The sequence below is a fragment of the Ovis aries genome, chromosome 11 (genome assembly GCF_016772045.2).
Source record: "Ovis aries strain OAR_USU_Benz2616 breed Rambouillet chromosome 11, ARS-UI_Ramb_v3.0, whole genome shotgun sequence".
NCBI lineage: Eukaryota > Metazoa > Chordata > Mammalia > Artiodactyla > Bovidae > Ovis > Ovis aries.
Genome location: NC_056064.1, coordinates 18,479,451 through 18,501,166, shown reverse-complemented (window position 1 = coordinate 18,501,166; position 21,716 = coordinate 18,479,451). Strand labels below are relative to the sequence as shown.

The following is a 21,716-nucleotide window of genomic DNA, read 5'->3' as shown; positions in this document are numbered from 1 at the left end:
CAGTCCCTGAGTCCAGAAGATCCCCTGGGGAAGGAAATGGTAACCTGCTCCAGTATTCGTGCCTGGAAAATTCCAAGGACAGAGGAGCCTGGTGGGCTACAGTCCATGGGGGTCACAAAGAGTCAGATGTGACTGAGCACATACATACCTGCATGAACAAGCAGTTTTTTCATTGGAATTCTTCAAATTATAACCCTTTAAAGACCAGAAGTAGGAAATAAAATATTGTACATACTTTTCTAATTCAATTAGTAAAAAATACTTTGAAGCACTTAAATGTTCAGTAAAATTAGACATTTATATCAAGCCTGGGGAAACCTAAGCTGAAAAATATATAATATAATATGGTATAATATATTCAGCTAATAAGTGAATTCTCTGTGTCAGAGAATGGAACAGCATTATCAAAGCGGTGTTAGACAAAGGAAACATGAAAATGAATCAGTGGAACGATTAAAGATCAAGAAACTTGAGCCCCAATAAGAAGTATGTAAATACACAGCAGAATTCAACCTAGAGAAAAAAAACACTAACCTAGTTCTTTATGCAGTATGAAAGTCAAGGTACAAAAGATTCCTCAGATGAAAGAACAGTACCGTTACCAAAATGTTGTATTAGCTTCATTTTAACATCACATTAACATTTTGCTTCATATATAGTGACACAATTTAAGAACGTTTACCTGTAGATTGAAAACAGAGTAGCCACTACTGTGTTCCTGGAGTTAAGAAGAGAATAAATATTACTGTTACTCCTTTGTTTCTGTTAGAGATGATCTGATCAAAAACAGTGTCAAAAAGTACTGTTTAAAAACAAGACGGTGATAAAATATGAACCCTGTAAGGGAAATCTTTAAATGTAACTTGAAAATCACAATTACAATAAAATAGGTTGATAATGACACATTAAATGCTATGAATTAACTTCTAATTGAAAAGAGTACACAAACTGTACTTTGACTATTGCATAAAAAATTTTTAAATTACTATTTACCTGTTTCCTAAATTTGTGAGCAACCTTCAGTGAATCTCATTTAGATCTATCTATTGGTAAACCAACATACCAGGGAAGCTTTTCTGCTTTATTTATTGATCCTCCAGAAAGATTTAACTGCATCATCATCTCGGATTGTATTCTAACAAGATGTTTCCTTTCTTACAGACAATATCCAAATTAACTAATAGTTAATTAAAAGGGTAACTGTTGAATTGATGTTTATGAATTATAGTTCCTTAACTAAGATGTTTATGGTAAATGGATACTACAGTGGCAAGATGTTGTTAGGGGTGAAATGTTAGCTCTGCCTATGAATTAATTTGAGCTAGCTCCTCTTCACATCCAGATTCTTCACTATCAAAATCAGCCATATTTTTTTCTGATTTTGCACTAATCTGGTATCTACCACAGCTGACATCATCTGCACTTAGCTTATCATCAGCCATGTGCCCATCGTGGTACTGAAGCTGAATTTAGTGGTGCTGGATTGCCAACAAGCAAATAATTCATTTCCAGTAGCCTCCCAAGAAAGTCCCCAGTGTGTGTCATACTACAAGATTCCTGAGATGCTTGTGCTGTTTGGGCAGCATTCATTTCCTCTGAAATACGTTCTGGATCTTCAGAGTCTGAATAGGCATGTAGCATTTGTATTTGATTATCTACTGATGACATAGACTGTTAAAAAGCAGGTCTTTTCCTGTTTCACTGCTTGCTAATAGACCTTGGGAATTCCCTTAAGCAAAGGCCTACTTGACTTTCTGTTTCAAAAATCTATATCACAACTACTTTTAAGAGGATTTTGACCATGATCTTCTTTAAGGGCTTCAGCTCTGCAGTGTCTTCTGATTGACCTCTTGGCAGAGCTGCCAGCTGACTGTCTTGAGTTACTAGAAATCACCTCATTGGTAGATCCATTACTATGCTCACTGTTGCTTCCAGGACCACTGCTTCCATCTTCACGACTGTTGGCAGTTTTGTCAGAACTTCTTTGTTTGGATTTCATTGTGTCTGAAAGCTGCTGTTGTATATATTTCGTTCTTAGTGTAAGTTGCTTATCCATTTGAGTGTCGCTGCCTCCATTTTGATGAGTTTCACTATTATTTGAAGACCAGCTGCAGGTGTACAATGTGATGGAGCTGGTCTTCTGAGCTTTTCTTCCTCTTTCCTATTTTCAATGGGATGATACGTATTTCATAAAGATGCAAAAGAGCTGCTTAGTTAGCTGAGCCTTAGCTGCTAATACGCTATTCCATAATGCTTTAATTAACATCAGTGCCAAGTACAGTGTCTGTTCGGTACGAACACTTGGCTGAAGACCTGAAACCAGATTAAGAAGATGTCTGAGAGGAGCTAGATCCAGATGCTTGATGAGTAAAGGAAATGAGTCATGTATATACCAACCACAGTGTCTCAGCTCTGCTGCAACCCATATGCAGTCAATATGCTAAGGATTCAGTCATCCTGCTGCTGCTAAAAAATTCAAAGTCACTTGACAGGGTTTGATAATCTCACTATGTAAATTCGGTCCATATATATGCTCTGCACTGCTTATAAGCCTGTCTGCAAGTTCTTCCTCAGTGGACTTTCTGTGTCTGATACCAATGACTCATTATTGCATATATTGTTAAAGGTGTGAAGTTGATTCATTATCTTGAGCCCAACCAACCTCTTAGTCAAACGAGATCACATAAAGTACTTAAATGCAAGATCTAGGCTTACTTTATTTTATCAAATCATAATGTTGTATCCAATGGTTCTTGCACTGTGCTGCACATTAAATCATCCATCCTGTGAACCCCACTCTCTTAATTCCTGACCAGGTAGCTTGCATAAATATCTGATAATGTAGGGCCTAAAAGGGACAATGTGCTGCATGACAGCAGAGATATGTAGCCATATCCTAATACTAGATACAACTGTAATAAATCCATGTACTATAAGAAATGGCAAAGTTTTAAGAGTTCCACATTCAAAGCAATCATTCATGTGAGGTCGTTTTCCCCACAGAATGAACAATGAAGTAAAGGCAATGGTACTTCTACATCATTCATGTCACCTATTGTCCCTAATATATTGCTTTCTTAGGGTGATATATCCCCTATAGTAAGATGACTATTATGCTTGTAGGCAATATATAAGGGAAATTGAATTTGAAAAATTTATGCCGCACACAGAGTTTTCTTTCTTATCTCCACTCCATAAACTGAAAGGATCAGAATTCCTGGAAGATTCCTCCTCTGTCAGATTACAAATTCTTAATTATTTTTTTCTATTGATTTTATCATTCTATACTCCTTCATTACATTCTTTTTTATATTCAATGGTTTTTTCCACTTGGTTACCCTCATCTTGTCTTGTGGGAATCTATGTTAATAGTAGTACAACGTTCACACAGCTGGATCCAGAGTTTTTGAACTTGGGCAGGCACTAAGTTATTAAATGCTTACCCTACTTGGTTAAAAACCTTCAAATGCTTATATTCCTTGAAGCAGCACAGATACTGCCTCTGTGTCCGGAAATTGATATAAGCAAATATTTTGAAAGTTCTTGAGTTCCTTTAAGAACTGCAGTTCGTCACCACCTTCTGTATCTGATACTGGATCCATGTAATGCCACTACCTTCACTTCTGTAAATTACGACTCATCCTCAAGCAGCGAGGTACCTTGATGTGACCAGAAATTGCAGAGCAGAGACTTGGATTTTTTTTAATGTAAAAAAAAATGTTCTCTTGTCACAGAAATGTTGGATAAAAAGTAATTTGTCAAGTCTGTCAACCAGTTTAGGTTGAATTCATGCTTTCCATAAAAATTTTGTGTTTAGGCTGCTGAAAGCCTTCACAAGACCATTGTGAAGAGGCGAATGTCTCATGTGAGTGGAGGAGGATCCATAGATTTGTCTGACACGGACTCGCTACAAGAATGGATCAACATGACTGGCTTCCTTTGTGCCCTTGGGGGAGTGTGCCTGCAGCAGAGAAGCAATTCTGGCTTAGCAACCTATAGCCCACCCATGGGCCCTGTCAGTGAACGCAAGGGTTCCATGATCTCAGTGATGTCGTCAGAGGGAAATGCAGATACACCTGTCAGCAAATTTATGGATCGGCTGCTGTCCTTAATGGTCTGTAACCATGAGAAAGTGGGACTTCAAATACGGACCAATGTTAAGGATCTGGTGGGTCTAGAATTGAGTCCTGCTCTTTATCCAATGCTTTTTAACAAACTGAAGAATACCATCAGCAAGTTTTTTGACTCCCAAGGACAGGTAAAGTGTTCTCTGTTTTATTTTTTACCCTTTCTTGTAAATAGTGACTCATTTGAAATAACGAAGCCTTTTTCTTTTAGGTTATTTAATTTTGATACTGGCATGGACTTTCACTTATAATTTTTAAAAAATTAGATAAAAACATTGCAAAAAGGAGAATCATCTAATTCAGAAATTAGTTTGCTTGTAGGGACTCTGGTGCATGGGTGTGCCTGGGGTTAACAATGTCTTGGGCATGGATGTGAGCATCTGTGTATATCTATGTGCCTGTTTGAATATGTGCCCATGGGTATATTTCTTCATGTGTATGACATTTATCTATGGTCTGTCTGCTGTGCATTGATTCCCAAATCAATCAATTCCCAATGTTTTGTTCTTTGTATAGGTTTTGTTGACTGACACCAATACTCAGTTTGTGGAGCAAACCATAGCTATAATGAAGAACTTACTAGATAACCATACTGAAGGCAGCTCTGAACATCTGGGGCAAGCCAGCATTGAAACAATGATGTTAAATCTGGTCAGGTAGGCATTCTATTGAAGTGTAGCAGACACACATTTGGATTGGTAGTTAGCAATAAAATAATTTGCCATCCTTTTCTTTTTTGCACCCAAATCAGGGTGTAATAATAAGGTAATTAGAAGTTATATATCTTCTCATATGAGCAAAATGAAAATCTTATAATTTTTATGGTTACATTTAACCATTTTACTTAGTGGTGAAAGCATTTAGAAAACCTTTTCCTTCATTTATATCTGATCACTTTTTTTTTAATGCCCCTGTATCTAAATAGATATGTTCGTGTACTTGGAAATATGGTCCATGCAATTCAAATAAAAACAAAACTGTGTCAGTTAGTCGAGGTAATGATGGCAAGGAGAGATGACCTTTCATTTTGTCAAGAGATGAAATTCAGGTGAGTTCTCAAAGAGCAAAATAAAGTCTTGTAAATTTTACTATGTTTAGTGAAGTACAGAAAAATAGTGGCACCTGGTTATCATGGGAAGCGGGAGAGGTGGAAAAGAAGTGTTTTATGTGTTCTTTTCCTTTAGATCATTTTAAATTTCCCAAAGCTTTGTCCCCATGACAGCGCTCCCTTTTTCTAAAATTATACGACACTTGAACTAAGAATTTGATTCTGTGTCCAACTGAGAGCACTGTTGTTCCGTCTCTAAGTCTTCTCCGACTCTGCAACCCCATGGAGTGCAGCATGCCAGGCTCCTGTGTCCTTTGCTGTCTCCTGGAGTTTGCTCACATCCTTGCCCATTGAGTCGGTGATGCTATCTAATCATCTCATCTCCTGCTGCTCTCTTCTTCTTTAAAAGTCTTTAGCTAAGGGCTAAGGTGGTAGATCAGTATACCAGTTGGTGTTTGTGCCCTTCTCTGTTAGATTTGTGGTAGTAATATCTCTTTCATGAAATTGTCTTATTGCCTGAGTTATTTGGCAAATTACTTGAATTATTACACTTTTAATCATACAAGAATTTTTACATGTGACTTTGAAAAAGCACTTTCCTTTTTTCTTTTTCTCTCCCATTCTTTAGGAATAAGATGGTAGAATACTTGACAGATTGGGTTATGGGAACATCAAACCAAGCAGCAGATGACGATGTAAAATGTCTTACAAGGTAAAAAAAAGAGAGAGAGGAAAGAAAAAGACTTTTACATATTAGTAGGTTTACTCTAGGCATTAGTACTACTTATTATAGTATGTGTACATATTAATTTATATTGAAATTGTTTTGGGGGATATCCAGCTCTTGCATTTGGATTATTTAAAGATATGAATCTTTATTGTTTCTTTTTAACTAAAAGATTTTCAGTAAAAAGTGAGTGTTGTTTGGAAAGTTTATGTTGTATATTTAGAAAAGATAGTCTGCAGTTGGAAAATAAGATATATAAGGCCTTAGATTGTTTTTATTTTTTGACCGGATAAAGATATTATTTGAAAAACTTAATTGTTTTGCGTCTTTCTGAAATGTAATTGCTTAAGATTGCTCTAATGATAAATACTTCCTGCCATGTATCAGAAATATTTAAACATTATGAATTACATAATAGCTATTCATATATATTTCTTTGGCCAGGTTTGGTTCCACAGTACATGCTTTTAATTTAAGGTAGTCATTTAACCAAGATTACTTTGTAGAAAGTTATTATTGCCCTTTGCCTGACTTGAAGTGTGTTTGTATTCTGGTCTCTGCATATTAGCTCATCGATTATTTGGGTTTTCATAGTAATTTGTTTAGGGCCTCCCTTATAGCTCAGTCAGTAAAGAATCTGCCTGCAGTGCAGGAGACCTGGGTTCAATTCCTGGATCAGGAAGACCCCCTGGAGAAGGAAGTGGCATCCCACTCTAATATTCTTGCCTGGAGAATCCCATGGATAGAGGAACCTGGCCGGCTACAGTCCATGGGGTCGCGAGTCAGACACGACTTAGCGACTAAAAAGAGAGAGAGAGAAATTTGTTTAATGAAATAGGTAGTTATGAAAATTCATGTCTGTTAGGAAGACATTTATTTGAGGGGAAGGTGAAGTGTAAGAACCTGAGAGATTTGTGGTCTTAAAATTTTTTTCTTCCTCAGAGATTTGGACCAGGCAAGCATGGAAGCAGTAGTCTCACTCCTGGCTGGTCTGCCGCTGCAGCCTGAGGAAGGAGATGGTGTGGAGTTGATGGAAGCCAAATCACAGTTGTTTCTTAAGTAAATTTCAGTTGCCAGAAATAAAAAGCAAAAAACAAATCCCCACTCACAACAAAATGAAGTGTAATTGAAATAGCAAATGATTATATTTAGAAAATGGACCTCATTGCCTCATTATTATGACCATCAGCTGCTGTCTCACAAAATACAGCACTTTCTTGAAGCAATAGTCCCTATTTAGGGCCGGTATAGGAAAACAGCTGTGTTTTGTGGTTTTCCTAGAAAATATAATTTGATCAGTGAATTTTTATAGACAGTAAAACCCAGATCACCTCATAAAGTCATTGTCTTAATTATTTGGACCACTAATTTTTATATTCTGAAAATTAAACGTGATACATTTAACCAGGAAGCATTGCATCTATTTGGTACTTGTGTTATGAAATATGTACTGGACTTGATCAGGATAAAATCATATTCAACACAGAATACTACCTAATGAGCCATGCTGGCTGATTACCCCTAAGACTAGAGAGAAGCAGATGCTAGAGCCACTCGTGATGCACACGTGATGGTTTCAGAATGTCTGATTAGCTTTCTAGTTGATGTGTGTGGCCTTCATGGGTTAAGGGTCAGTATTTTTATTTCTCAGGTATTTCACATTGTTTATGAACCTTTTGAACGACTGTAGTGAAGTCGAAGATGAAAATGCACAAACAGGTGGCAGGAAACGTGGCATGTCTCGGAGGCTGGCATCACTGAGGCACTGCACAGTCCTGGCAATGTCAAACTTACTCAATGCTAACGTGGACAGCGGCCTCATGCACTCCATAGGTGAGATAAAATGAAAGGTTCATAGAGAAATTTAAAACCTAGAGAATCGGTATATAAGAAAAGTGAAATTACTTCAAAAAGACCATGTTAGTAAATTTGCATCTGTCTGTCCACATCAGGCTTAGGTTATCACAAAGATCTCCAGACAAGAGCTACGTTTATGGAAGTTTTGACAAAAATCCTTCAACAAGGCACAGAGTTTGACACACTTGCAGAAACGGTATTGGCAGATCGTTTTGAGAGACTGGTGGAGTTGGTCACGATGATGGGTGATCAAGGAGAGCTCCCTATAGCCATGGCTCTGGCCAATGTGGTTCCCTGTTCTCAGTGGGTAAGTTCATTGAGTTAAGAGGAGAAGAACAGTGCCTGGCAGAAAACAGATGCTTCAGAATTCATTCAATGAATTATTTTTAAATTGAAGTATGAGGTGGGAGGGGGGTTCATGTTTGGGAACGCATGTAAGAATGAAAGATTTTAAAATTAAAAAAATAAAAAAATAAAAAAATAAAATAAATAACATAAATAACATAAATAAAAAAATAAATAATAAATAAATTGAAGTATGTATGCTCAGTCATGTCCAAGTCCTTGTGACTGTGGACTGTAGCCTGCTAGGCTGCTCTGTCTGTGGGGTTCTCCCAGCAGGAATGCTGGAGTGGGTGGCCGTGCCCTCCTGCAGAGGCTCTTCCCAACCCAGGGATAAATTGAAGTATAGTTAATTTATAATGTTTTGGGTATACAGGAAAGTGATTGAGTCATGTGTATATGTATGTGTGTGTGTGTGTGTGTGTGTGTGTGTGTGTATATATAATTAATACATCTTTTTCAGATTCCTATTATAGGTTATTACAAGATACTAGGTATAGTTCGTGGTGCTATACAGTAGGTCTTTGTTGTTTATCTGTTTTATATATATTAATGTGTATCCGTGAATTGAATTAATTGCTAAAACTTTTAGAGCTAGAAAAGCTTCAGATATTACTTGAGCGATTTTCAGCTGTGGAAAGTGATCGGCTCTTTTAACCCTCACAAGATTTCTTAATTATGAAGATCTTAACTTCTCATATTTAAGGTAAAAGTGAAACTCCTTACCTGACCCACTGAAAAATTCTGTCTGAACGCTCATCGAAATAAAATTAAAATCACTGATCTTGTCTGGTGTCTGCATTTGGTAAATGAGATAATTAGAATTAAATCTCATATTCAGTTGTTAGTAATGCTAGAACTAGAATTCAAGGCTTGTGCCTGCTTACTACCTCTAGTTCAGAACTCTTTCGTTTTTTTGAAGTGTTACACAATTTTTTAAAACTTCAGCACTCTTATTTGCATTTGAAATTATGACTTTGCAAAAGACATAATATGGCTATTTGGCATCTCTTAATAAAAAATTTTTCTAAAACCATATCATTTTTGCTAACAGACATGCTAAACATTGTTGATTTTGGGCTTCCCTGGTGGCTCAGATGGTAAAGAATCTGCCTGCAGTGCAGGACACCCGGCTTTGATCTCTTGGATGGGAAGATCTCCTGGAGAAGGGAATGGCTACCTACTCCAGTATTGCGTGGAGAATTCCATGTACAGAGGAGCCTCACAGGCCACAGTCCATGGGGTTGCAGAGAGATGGACATGAAAGTGTTAGTTTCACTTTCACTTTCACTTCAGTTACATACTTGAGAAGGGTTGTCCCTTTTCATGTTAAAAAGCTGTTTAGTTTATACTGTACCAAAAGTGATTTCAGCTTAGCAAATTTTGTATAATAAGGTAACCTGTTGTTGCCTGTAAATATGTTTCTGCTTAAAAGCTATAGGATCTTACTCCTCATACTTAAAGTGAAACTCAGAGCCTTGATCTACAAGGCTCTATCCAGCCTGGGCCCTGCCTCTTCTCTCACGTCATCTTAGGCCGTTTTCCTTCTGGCTCACCAAACTTGAACCCCACTGGCCATCAAATAGATTAAGCTTTTTTCTGCCCTTGAGCACCCTTGCTGCTGGTGCAACCGCCTACAGTGCTTATTCCCTGGCCTTTTGTTCTTCAAGTTTCAGGTCACATTTCACTTTCTACTGAGGTTTTTTTGGTCATCCAATCAAAACCACACCCACAGTCATTTTATTCAATTGCTTGTTATATTTCCTTTGCAGCATTTATTTACTGCTTGAAATTATTTTATTTGATTGCTTGTTCTCATTCCACCGCAACATGAAGTACATGAGAGCCGAGCCCTTGTCTGTGTTGTTCACTGCAATAGTTCTGGGTCTTGGAGTCGAGCCTGACATATAACCATGACTTAGTAAGCGATTGTTTAATGAATAAAGATGGAATCTTACTTGTAGGGCGTTAGAAAAAGGAAGGTATTGAAATCTTCTTGAAGGCTAACGTTCGTTCACAAATCTCCATATATTTTGAAAATGGCTATTCTAAAACCTTTTAGCACCTACCTATAATCAGTACTAAAAATTCTCAGTAATTTTTTCAATAAAAAAGAATCAAAGTCCAAGAAGCTTTAATCACTTTGTTTTCTTTCAGTAAATAGTTTCTTACATGTTTTATATATGTATTTTTTAGATTCTCATTGGTGGTTTATGTGTTTTACGTTAAGTGGACTTTTTTAAAAAGAGGACTTTTATATTAAGTGAGATCTATTAGAGCTATATCTAAAGGAGAACAAATAAAAAGATAACTTCAAAAAATTTTAAGTCTGTTTTGTAAATTTAAATTCTGATGCTTAAAGGTTTTTAGAATTTTACGGGGGAGGGATTAGAATGGAAAAAACATTTAGCACAGCAGTCTAAAAATAGTTTTATTTTGTAACTAAATCATCTCTGATAATTATTCTTGGCTTTAAAATGGAATCTAGTCAATTATGTATTATGTAACCATGGGAAGTATAGCAGAATACTGGGTCTTATTTGGCTTCCAATTATCTGTGGTTAAGTGTTAAATTTTTTTCCTTTACTTAAATAACAGATGATAGTAATCCTGAGACCAGACAAGAATTAGAGGAGCTACAGGCCATGATCCTGACTTTGTTGTTAGGCCATCTTATTCTGGCTACCTCATTCTCTGTAAATCTCTTCCCAACTTTTGTGGTTAAACAATGATTTGCAATCAATTCATTTTTCTTATGTGTGCAAAAAATTATTTACTGTGGGGAATTTTGAGGGTTATCATTTAGGTACTAGATGGGAATTAGTTATGCATCCCCACTTCGTATATACATTTGGCTAATCTCCTGGTTCTGAATGCACTGCTTAGGTCTTTTTCCTGTCTTTCTGTAAATCCTGTAGTTTCTCCATTTTTGTTGTTTCTTTCCTAACCCATGATAAATGTTCACTGAGTTTCCCTGATCATAGGAGAAAAGAGTAGAGCTCCGTGATCACCACAGTCTTATTCACTGTCATTGATTTTCTAGGAAAGTGATCTCTTCATATCAAATTCTCTGTCATCATCTTCTATTTCTACTTTTCCTTCATTATGTCTTAGAATTTGAGCTGAATTCTGGATTTTTTCTGTCTGGTGGTAAACCTTTGGCCTCTCTTAGCTTCTTATCATTTAATTCTTAGAATTAATAGCTACTGTAGGTGTACAGAAGTAGTCATTTATCATAGACAAATGTGCATGGATAAATCCCAGGGGAAGAGTTAATCAGTCACCGTATACCTCAGTTCAACAGGTGGTTATCAGCTTTGAATTTGCCTTTCAGTTTCCTGCTTAAGGAAAAACTGAACTGTTTACACTAACACAATCTTACTTTGTTGTCAGGATGAACTTGCTCGAGTTCTAGTGACTCTGTTTGACTCTCGGCATTTACTCTACCAACTGCTCTGGAACATGTTTTCTAAGGAAGTAGAATTGGCAGACTCTATGCAGACTCTTTTCCGAGGCAACAGCTTGGCCAGTAAAATAATGACCTTCTGTTTCAAGGTTTCTATCCATTTATCTTTTTTGAGGGGGGCGAGGGGAATGCAGAGGTATGCCAGACAGTGATTATGTACAGAATATACAGAGCAGAATGTCTTTTTTAATGCAAAATGTTTGAAGCAGGCATAGTAAATTCCTCCCTGTGTATTTCTTTAGGTGTATGGTGCTACCTACCTGCAGAAACTCCTGGATCCTTTATTACGGATTGTGATCACCTCCTCTGATTGGCAGCATGTTAGCTTTGAGGTGGATCCTACCAGGTTTGTCATCCTCTCATTCGTAACAGCTCTCCATTTTTTTCATTACTGCCACCTGAGGCAAAGCCCTCATAATTTCTCCCCTTGATTCTTTAAAAGTTACGCACAAACACATTTTTCTTAAAGAAAAGCACTAATAACATTTAAGGTATCTTTGGCTATCACCTCTAGAGACAGCACTGTTACTAGTTAGGCTGTTCTGTCCTTTTTATAGTGTATTTGCATGTATGTATTTCTAGTTGTAGAAACTATATTATAATGTGAGCACTTAATATAAATGTAACATTATATATATGGTTTTGCAACTTTTTTTAACATAACCTTATGTCTTATTAACATCATTGTCAGTGTAGAAAGATTATGAATCTTAATCTTTTTAACTGCTGTGTAATATTTTGTTTGGTTGGGCAATATCATTATTTAGCCAATATCATATTAATTATTATATTAATTCCATTGACTTTTGTAATAACTTTCTAATTATTGTCCTAGCATTGTTGGTTGTTTTTTTTTTTTTTGGCAGGTCATTTGCTATAGGAACTATTCTGAAACCTAAATTTTTTTGGTCACTTTTTTCTCAGAAACCATCAGTTGTTCCCAACTGACTCCCAAGAAAAAATACAGTCATCTGACTATAATCTGTATCACTGCTTGTCATTCTTTCTTGTCATCTCTGTTCTTTAACTCCAGTGAAATATGCACGTTACACATTTTTAAAGTGACTTGACACGTGGGGCTCACTGGGATTAGAGTTGCCTAATAAGTAATATTCCCTTTTCCCCATCTAAGTTCAAAAACAGAAGGGCAGAGGGAGAGAAAAGGCGGGAGGGCAGCACCCAGCAATCAGCTCTTTCCTTTATTTCTGATAAAAATGATTAAAAAGTGGGACTTGAGATCTTGTACACACAAGATACATATAGGCTTGCTAGTACTTCACCTTGAATTAGAATCTTCCCCATCCCTTGCACAGCTGGGTAACTACAGGCATGCATCACAGAGGCTGGCAAGCTTTTTATCGTAAGTGGAGAGAAGACCAGAACATATCTTTTCTGTAGGCAGACAAAATTAGAACGGAGTGGATGGCACTGAATTGAGCATAGTTGACTCTTTTTTTTTTTAAATCCATCTCACCATTCCTCCTATAATGAGGAGTGACTTGGGAGAAGGGAAAGAGGCCAAGGGGTAATGCAAGGTGCGTTTTAAAAACCACCATCTCCGTGAAGCTTTCTGCCTGTCCCCAAATGCCACCCATATACACAGACTACATGTGAACAGAGAAGCTATATCTCTTTCATGTTCTGCACCATCATTGTAACATTGAGTTGTGATAATGTGTTTTATGAATTTATCTTCCCCTGGACTGTTGGCTCTTTTACATTTCATGTCTTCATGTCTTTCTATGAGTATTTAACATATCTGGCTTACAGTTGATATTTCATAAACATTTGTTGAATGAAATGCTAGACTGTTATGTTATGCTTGCTTTCTCTAAGCCACATCGCTTGTCTTTCAGTTAGGACCCTAAAAATTGTTTTATTTTTTATTTTCAGGTTCAGAGCTTCATGATGGTTTCTCTTCCTAAATAGTTTTATTTGGCCACTTTGTATCAGTTGGTGTTTCGGGCTTTGCCTCTGCTGAAGTGTCAACTGTAGTAACTAATCAGCTCTGGCACCTAAATTAACCAGTTGTTGTTGAAATACTTCAGTAGTTGTAGTTTAAAACTTCAAAGCAATGTTCTTTTAATGTCATCTTGTATTTTGTTACCTTTAAGCAATTTTACTTTCTAAAGGGTAAAAAATTACTTAAGAGAGTGAACTAAATGCCTGAAAGAAATCTCCTGTACTAGGTAAATGCTTCAGTACAGAGAAGAGAACTAGATTACAAACTTGCTATATTCAGGTTACTTAAAATCAAACTGATGTTTTTCTGACATGTGGAGAGCTTAGAAGTTGACACTCCTATGTTCACAACAGGAAAAAGTTGAAAACAGAAAATCAGCAAATCATCTTAGATTCATCAGAGAATTGAAGGGCAATAAAGGGAAAACACTAGAGTGACAGCCAAATTCAGAAAATCCCATTTTACAGGGGGAAACTACTGCTGGAGTCAGTAACTGGTAGGAATGCTTAGACTGTAATTGACAAATTACTTGAGGTTGACTATGGGTTAGTTTCAGAAACTCTAGGGCGCCCTCTGTCTGAGGCACCCACACTTTGTGAGTTTGATCTCTAGAAACTTCCAGATTCTTATGCTGAAGATTGGAGAAAAGTCCCTTTGTGCTCTGGGCAGGGAAGGGGGAAAAGTAACCATTTTGGAATATGCCCATAGTGTTCTGTTCTCTCCTACAGAGGCCTGCCTTCGAGGGAAACTACGAGAGCCTAATCTGACCTATAGGATGGGCAGCTACCCAACTCCAGCTTCCTCTAGCCTTCTTGAGTCACATAAGAGGAGAAAAATAGCTAAGAAATGCTTCTGAAGGTCACAGCCCAGGGACTCTGGCCCAAGAAAATAATGGAGATATAAACATAAGATTGTAGACTGCTTCCCCTCCCTAGGAGCTCACTACTACATCAGTAGGACTCCAAAGTATTAATACTGGGTTACAATAGAGAGCTGCAAACAGACACTCTAAGAAGAAATTCCTACGGAAACCCAGACAATTCGGTAGATAAAAAATAAGGACACTGGAAGAAATCAACACCTACAGCAAACATGAAACATAAAACACAAGCCAAGTCCTAGCCAGATGAACATAGAATCTTCCGCTAAAGACCTCTTTATCTCTGTTCCTGCTACCCATTATGGCTTGGATCTTTTAACAAAAAATTACAAAGCATACTAAAAAGCAATAAAAATCATAATCTGTAGAGACAAAGCAAGCATAAGAACTAGATTCAGATGTAACAGATTTTGGAATTACCAGATCAGGAATTTAGAATAACTATAAATAATATGTTAAGGGCTCTAACAGAAAAAAGTGGACAACATGCAAGAACAGATAGGTGATTTAAATAGAGAGATGGAAACTCTAAAAAAGAGTCAAAGGAAATGCTGGAAATCAAGAACATTATAATAGAAAGGAAAAATGCCTTCAGATGGGCTTTATCAGTAGATTGAACACAACTGAGAAAAGAATTCAGTTCAGTTCAGTCACTCAGTCGTGTCCAACTCTTTGCGACCCCATGAACCACAGCACACCAGGCCTCCCTGTCCGTCACCAATTCCCAGAGTTCATCCAAACCCATGTCCATTGAGTCGGTGATGCCATCCAACCATCTCCTCCTCTATCATCCCCTTCTCTTCCTGCCCTCAATCTTTCCCAGCATCAGGGTCTTTTCAAATGGGTCAGATCTTCGCATCAGGTGGCCACAGTATTGGAGTTCCAGCTTCAACATCAGTCCTACCAATGAACACCCAGGACTGATCTCCTTTAGGATGGACTGGTTGGATCTCCTTGCAGTCCAAGGGACTCTCAAGAGTCTTCTCCAACACCACAGTTCAGAAACATCGATTCTTCAGCGCTCAGCTTTCTTTATAGTCCAACTCTTACATCCATACATGACCACTGGAAAAACCATAGCCTTGACTAGATGGACCTTTGTTGGCAAAGTCATGTCTCTGCTTTTGAATATGCTATCTAGGTTGGTCATAGCTTTCCTTCCAAGGAGTAAGCGTCTTTTAATTTCATGGCTGCAATCATCATCTGCAGTGATTTTGGAACCCAAAAAAATAAAGTCAGCCACTGTTTCCCCAGCTATTTCCCATGAAGTTATGGGGCCAGATGCCATGATCTTAGTTTTCTGAATGTTGAGTTTTAAGCCAACTTTTTCACTCTCTTCCTTCATTTTCATCAAGAGGCTTTTTAGTTCCTCTTCACTTTCTGCCATAAGTGTGGTGTCATCTGCATATCTGAGGTTATTGATATTTCTCCCGGCAATCTTGTTGCCAGCTTGTGCTTCTTCCAGCCCAGCGTTTCTCTTGATGTACTCCCCATATAAGTTAAATAAGCAGAATGACAGTATACAGCCTTGACGTACTCCTTTCCCTATTTGGAACCAGTCTGTTGTTCCATGTCCAATTCTAACTGTTGCTTCTTGACCTGCATACAGGTTTCTCAAGAGGCAGGTCAGGTGGTCTGGTATTCCCATCTCTTTCAGAATTTTCCACAGTTTATTGTGATCCACAGTCAAAGGCTTTGGCATAGTTAATAAAGCAGAAGTAGATGTTTCTCTGGAACTCTCTTGCTTTTTCAATGATCCAGCAGATGTTAGCAATTTGATCTCTGGTTCCTCTGCCTTTTCTAAAACCAGCTTGAACATCTGGAGGTTTATGGTTCACATATTACTGAAACCTGGCTTGGAGAATTTTGCGCATTACTTTACTAGCGTGTGAGATGAGTGCAGTTGTGTGGTAGTTTGAGCATTCTTTGGGATTGGAATGAAAACTGACCTTTTCCAGTCCTGTGGCCTCTGCTGAGTTTTCCAAATTTGTAGCACTTTCACAGCATCATCTTTCAGGATTTGAAATAGCTCAACTGGTATTCCATCACCTCCACTAGCTTTGTTCATAGTGATGCTTCCTAAGGCCCGCTTGACTTCACATTCCAGGATATCTGGCTCTAGGTGAGTGATCATACCATCGTGATTATCTGGGTCGTGAAGATCTTTTTTGTACAGTTCTTCTGTGTATTCTTGCCACCTCTTCTTAATATCTTCTGCTTCTTTTAGGTCCATACCATTTCTGTCCTTTATTGTGCCCATCTTTGCATGAAATGTTCCCTTGGTATCTCTAATTTTCTTGAAGAGATCTCTAGTCTTTCCCATTCTGTTGTTTTCCTCTATTTCTTTTCATTGATCGCTGAGGAAGGCTTTCTTATCTCTCCTTGCTGTTCTTTGGAATTCTGCATTCAGATGCTTATGTCTTTCCTTTTCTCCTTTGCTTTTCACTTCTCTTTTTTTCACAGCTATTTTTTAGGCCTCTTCAGACAGCCATTTTGCTTTTTTGCAATTCTTTTTCTTGGGGATGGTCTTGATTCCTGTCTCCTGTACAAAATTAGTGAACTTAAAGATATGTCAGTAGAAATTTTGAAAACTGAAATGCAAAGAAAAAGAAAAACTTAAAGTACATCTTATCAGAATGTGTGGAAGGTAGTGAAATGTAGTATTTAGAGCATTAAATGCATATATTAGAAAAGGAGGACCTAAAATGAATGGCCTAAACTTTCACTTTAAAAAACTAGAGAAAGTTCAGTATAAACCTAACTGAACAGAAGGAAAGAAATAAAAATTAGGTTAGAAATCAATGAAATTAAAAACAGGAAACCAATAGGATAAATAAAACCTGATTGTTTGAAAATCGGAGGGAAAATTTTTTATACACACGAGCACTTAAATAATTAGATATGAAGCTTCATTATAGATCAGAATTAATGGAATAGCCAGTGAGTTATCATTGGCATGTGAGAAGCAGGAGGGCTTAGATCTTTTAGAGGGACATTTGAAAGAGTCTGAAGCATACCTGCTGCTGGTATGCTTTTTTTTTAATTAAGAAAAAGTTCCCACAAAGACTAGACAAGAATGTCAAGGTTTCTAAGACTCTCTTCTGGCCCTATTAATAAATTGTGAATTTTTTCTTTCATACTACAAAGCTCCTATACCTTCCATATTTCAGATTCGACTTATTGTTGTAGCTTCTTAAGTGATCTCCCTGCATACAAATCCCCATATCTCTTTTTAGTTATCATGTATCCCAAATTCATTTTCTGCCTCTGGCTTCTCTGCAACGTTTGCCATGTGAATTAATCATGTCTCTCTCTGGTTTGCTATTTTTGTCTTTTATATTGTCGAATAATTGTACTTGTTACTTGGTGTGTACTTGTCTTTCCCCTCTTTGAGAAACTCAAAGGCCAATTACTGTTGAATCCTCACCATGTGGCCTTAAGATGGCAAATAGTAGATGTGTGGTAAATATTTATTGGATTGAATTGAGTGCTTGCCCTGCCTTCCACTTTCTGAACTGCCCTTCTTTTTGCCTGTGCAAATTCTCTCCCTCCTTTAGAACTCACCCAGCCCACGAAATCTTTCCTGCCCATAGTCTACATTCATTTCTAAACTCTTACTGTATCCATATGCTGCATTACATAGTGAGCTGCAGGGAATCTGGGGTGGTGATTTCAGTCTCCCAAACTTTTATGTAATACGTAAACTAGTATAGAAATAGGACATTACTAGTTAAGAGATTGACAACGAATATTTACTCAATGATTATTTTGGTAAGGTACCTTGCTAGTTTTTAAGAGGACAAAGATGAATACATCCTTCAAGGAGCTTACAGTTTTGTAGGGGAGATAAGGCATATAACAAGTAGTTAAGTACTGACTTTCATAGGGAATGTGTTTTGAAGAGTTCAAATTATACCAGTTGGGCAGCTCCAGTAAAGGTTTGTGGACTTGACAGCCATGGGGTATAATTTACTCTTTTGTGGTGCTGTGCTTAGTTGCTCAGTTGTGTCCGGCTCTGCGATGCCATGGACCATAGCCCGCCAGGCTCATCTGTTCATGGGGATTCTCCAGGCAAGAATACTGGAGTAGGTTGCCATGCCCTCCTTCAGGGCAAGTGAAAGTTGCTCAGTTGTGTCCGACTGTTTGCGACCCCATGGACTATAGAGTCTGTGGAATTCTCCAGGCCAGAATACTAGGGTGGGTAGCCTTTGCCTTCTCCAGATCTTCCAAACCCAGGGGTGGAACCCAGGTCTCTTGCATCACAGGTGGATTCTTTACCAGCTGAGCCACCAAGGAAGCCCAAGAATACTGCAGTGGGTAGCCTATCCCTTCTCCAACGGATCTTCCCAACCCAGGAATCTAACTGGGGTCTCCTGCATTGCAGGTGGTTTCTTTGCTAACTGAGCTATCATGAAAAATAGGCATTATAATTGATGAAAAAAATTGAGCCTCAGAGAGATTAAGTACCTTGATCAAGGTCAATAAGTGGTAGAGCTGAAATTTAAACCTAGTAAGTCTGCTTTCTGAACATCTGCCTTTAATCATAGAACCAAGACTTTAGAATCGTACAAAGAGGGCCTTTCCTGGCAGTGCAGTGGTTACTCCATGCTTCCACTGCAGGGAGCATGAGTTTGGGGTGAGGGAACTAAGATCTCACATGCTGCATGGGGTGGCCAAAGAAATAAATTGAGTCGCTCAGTTGTGTCCGATTCTTTGCGACCCCATGGATGGCAGCACGCCAGGCCTCACTGTCCATCACCAACTCCCAGAGTTTACTCAGACTCATGTCCATTGAGTCGGTGATACCATCCAACCATCTCATCCTCTGTTGTCCTCTTCTCCTCCTGCCTTCAATCTTTCCCAGCATCAGGGTCTTTTCAAATGAGTCAGTTCTTTGCACCAGGTGGCCAAAGTATTGGAGTTTTAGCTTCAGCATCAGCCCTTCCAATGACTATTCAGGACTGATTTCCTTTAGGATGGACTGGTTGGATCTCCTTGCAGTCCGAGGGACTCTCAAGAGTCCTCTCCTGTACCAGTTCAAAAGCATCAATTCTTCAGTGCTCAGGTTTCTTTACAGTCCAACTCTTCACGTACATATGTGACTACTGGAAAAACCATAGCTTTGACTAGATGGACCTTAGTCGGCAAAGTAAAGTCTCTGTTTTTTAATATGCTGTCTAGGTTGGTCATAACTTTCCTTCCAAGGAGTAAGTGTCTTTTAATTTCATGGCTACAGTCAACATCTGCAGTGATTTTGGAGCCTAAAAAGCTAAAGTCTGTCACTGTTTCCACTGTTTCCCCATCTATTTGCCATGAAGTGATGGGACTGGATGCCATGATCTTAGTTTTCTGAATGTTGAGTTTTAAGCCAGCTCTCCTGTTTCACTTTCATCAAGAGGCTCTTTAGTTCTTCTTCGCTTCCTGCCATAAGGGTGGTGTCGTCTGCATATCTGAGGTTATTGATATTTCTCCTGGCAATCTTGATTCCAGCTTGTGCTTCCAGCCCAGTGTTTCTCATGATGTACTCTGTATATAAGTTAAATAAGCAGGGTGACAATATACAGCCTTGACGTACTCCTTTTCCTATTTGGAACCAGCCTGTTGTTCCATGTCCAGTTCTAACTGTTGCTTCCTGACTTCCAGGTTTCTCAAGAGGCAGGTCAGGTGGTCTGGTATTCCCATCTCTGTCAGAATTTTCCACAGTTTATTGTGATCCACACAGTCAAAGGCTTTGGCATAGTCAATAAAGCAGAAATAGATGTTTTTCTGGAACTCTCTTGCTTTTTTGATGATCCAGCAGATGTTAGCAATTTGATCTCTGGTTCCTCTGCCTTTTCTAAATAAATTTCCGTAAATAAATAATAATAAATAAATAAATTACCTTAAAAAATAGTCTTACAGAAGAATTAGCAACACTAATTGGTTGTGGGGAGTAATGGACTACTGTAGACAGTAACGACATCAGCAGTTCCTGAACGACCTGATTGAAGCAGTAATTGTACCATTGACAACATGGGGAACACAGAATAAGACGTTTAAGTATGAGGAAAAAATCAGCTAATTTGGAGCAAACTAAGTTTTAGGTACAGACAGGAGAAATACCTAGAAGTTAGAGATATCAGGCTTGATAGGAAAGGAGGTTCAAAATAGGGCCTGAATGGTCCCAAAATATTGAAAGCATGTCAGCTTTATTGAAATCATGGAAAATAAAAGTTTAAAATGTGAGATGCCCTTTCCTCAGTTCAGTTCAGTTCAGTTCAGTCGCTCAGTCGTGTCCGACTTTTTGCGACCCCATGAATCGCAGCACGCCAGGCCTCCCTGTCTATCACCAGCTCCTGGAGTTCACTCAGACTCACGTCCATCGAGTCCGTGATGCCATTCAGCCATCTCATCCTCTGTTGACCCCTTCTCCTCCTGCCCCCAATCGCTCCCAGCATCAGAGTTTTCCAGTGAGTCAAGTCTTTGCATGAGGTGGCCAAAGTACTGGAGTTTCAGCTTTAGCATCATTCCTTCCAAAGAAATCCCAGGGCTGATCTCCTTCAGAATGGACTGGTTGGATCTCCTTGCAGTCCAAGGGACTCTCAAGAGTCTTCTCCAACACCACAGTTCAAAAGCATCAATTCTTCGGTGCTCAGCCTTCTTCACAGTCTACTAGATGGACAAAAAAAAATTTGTTTATTAAAAATCCTGTATTTAAAAAAAAAAATCCTGTCTTAAATTTGTGAAGATATAGGAGGATAATTGGGCTTCCCCAGTGACACAGTGGTAAAGAATCCACGCAAATGCAGGAGATGCAAGAGACATGGGTTTGATTCGTTGGTGGGGAAGATCCCCTGAAAGAGGAAATGGCAATCCACTCTGGTATTCTTGCTGAAAAATCTCTTAGAGGAGTCTGACAGGCTACAGTCCATGGAGTTGCAAAGATTAGGACATAACTTAGTGGCTAAACAACAACAAGAGCTTTTATACACAGTTCTCAAAATTGCCTTTTTCTTTTTTTTTAAATAATTGGTTTGTTGAAATCAGGATTCCAGAAAAGTCTCAACATTGCATTTAGCTGAATATCTCTTTAAGGAGTCTCTTTTAAAGAATATGTCTGTTAGTTTGTTTGCTTTTAACTGGTTTTGCTTTTTTTTTTTTCTTTTGGTAGGTTAGAACAGTCAGAGAGCCTTGAGGAAAACCAGCGAAACCTCCTTCAAATGACTGAAAAGTTCTTCCATGCCATCATCAGTTCCTCCTCTGAATTTCCCCCTCAGCTACGAAGTGTGTGCCACTGTTTGTACCAGGTATGCTTAAGGTTAGAGAT

General features: G+C 38.3%; 1 protein-coding gene across 31 annotated transcripts in view; it reads left to right on the top strand.

The window, feature by feature from the left end:
- The window catches only part of NF1 (neurofibromin 1), a 253,657-nt gene that overhangs the window by 118,225 nt on the left and 113,716 nt on the right, over positions 1-21,716 (top strand). For all 31 annotated transcript variants that reach the window (XR_009595501.1, XR_009595495.1, XR_009595494.1 and 28 more), the window contains 10 exons: positions 3,818-4,258; positions 4,644-4,783; positions 5,053-5,175; positions 5,804-5,887; positions 6,845-6,961; positions 7,554-7,735; positions 7,855-8,066; positions 11,495-11,656; positions 11,810-11,913; positions 21,561-21,696. Coding sequence is in view for 14 of the 31 variants with exons in the window: in XM_060395256.1 (XP_060251239.1) it covers positions 3,818-4,258; positions 4,644-4,783; positions 5,053-5,175; positions 5,804-5,887; positions 6,845-6,961; positions 7,554-7,735; positions 7,855-8,066; positions 11,495-11,656; positions 11,810-11,913; positions 21,561-21,696 (1,701 nt within the window). In the remaining 17 variants the exon portion in view is untranslated. The remainder of the gene's footprint in view (positions 1-3,817; positions 4,259-4,643; positions 4,784-5,052; positions 5,176-5,803; positions 5,888-6,844; positions 6,962-7,553; positions 7,736-7,854; positions 8,067-11,494; positions 11,657-11,809; positions 11,914-21,560; positions 21,697-21,716) is intronic.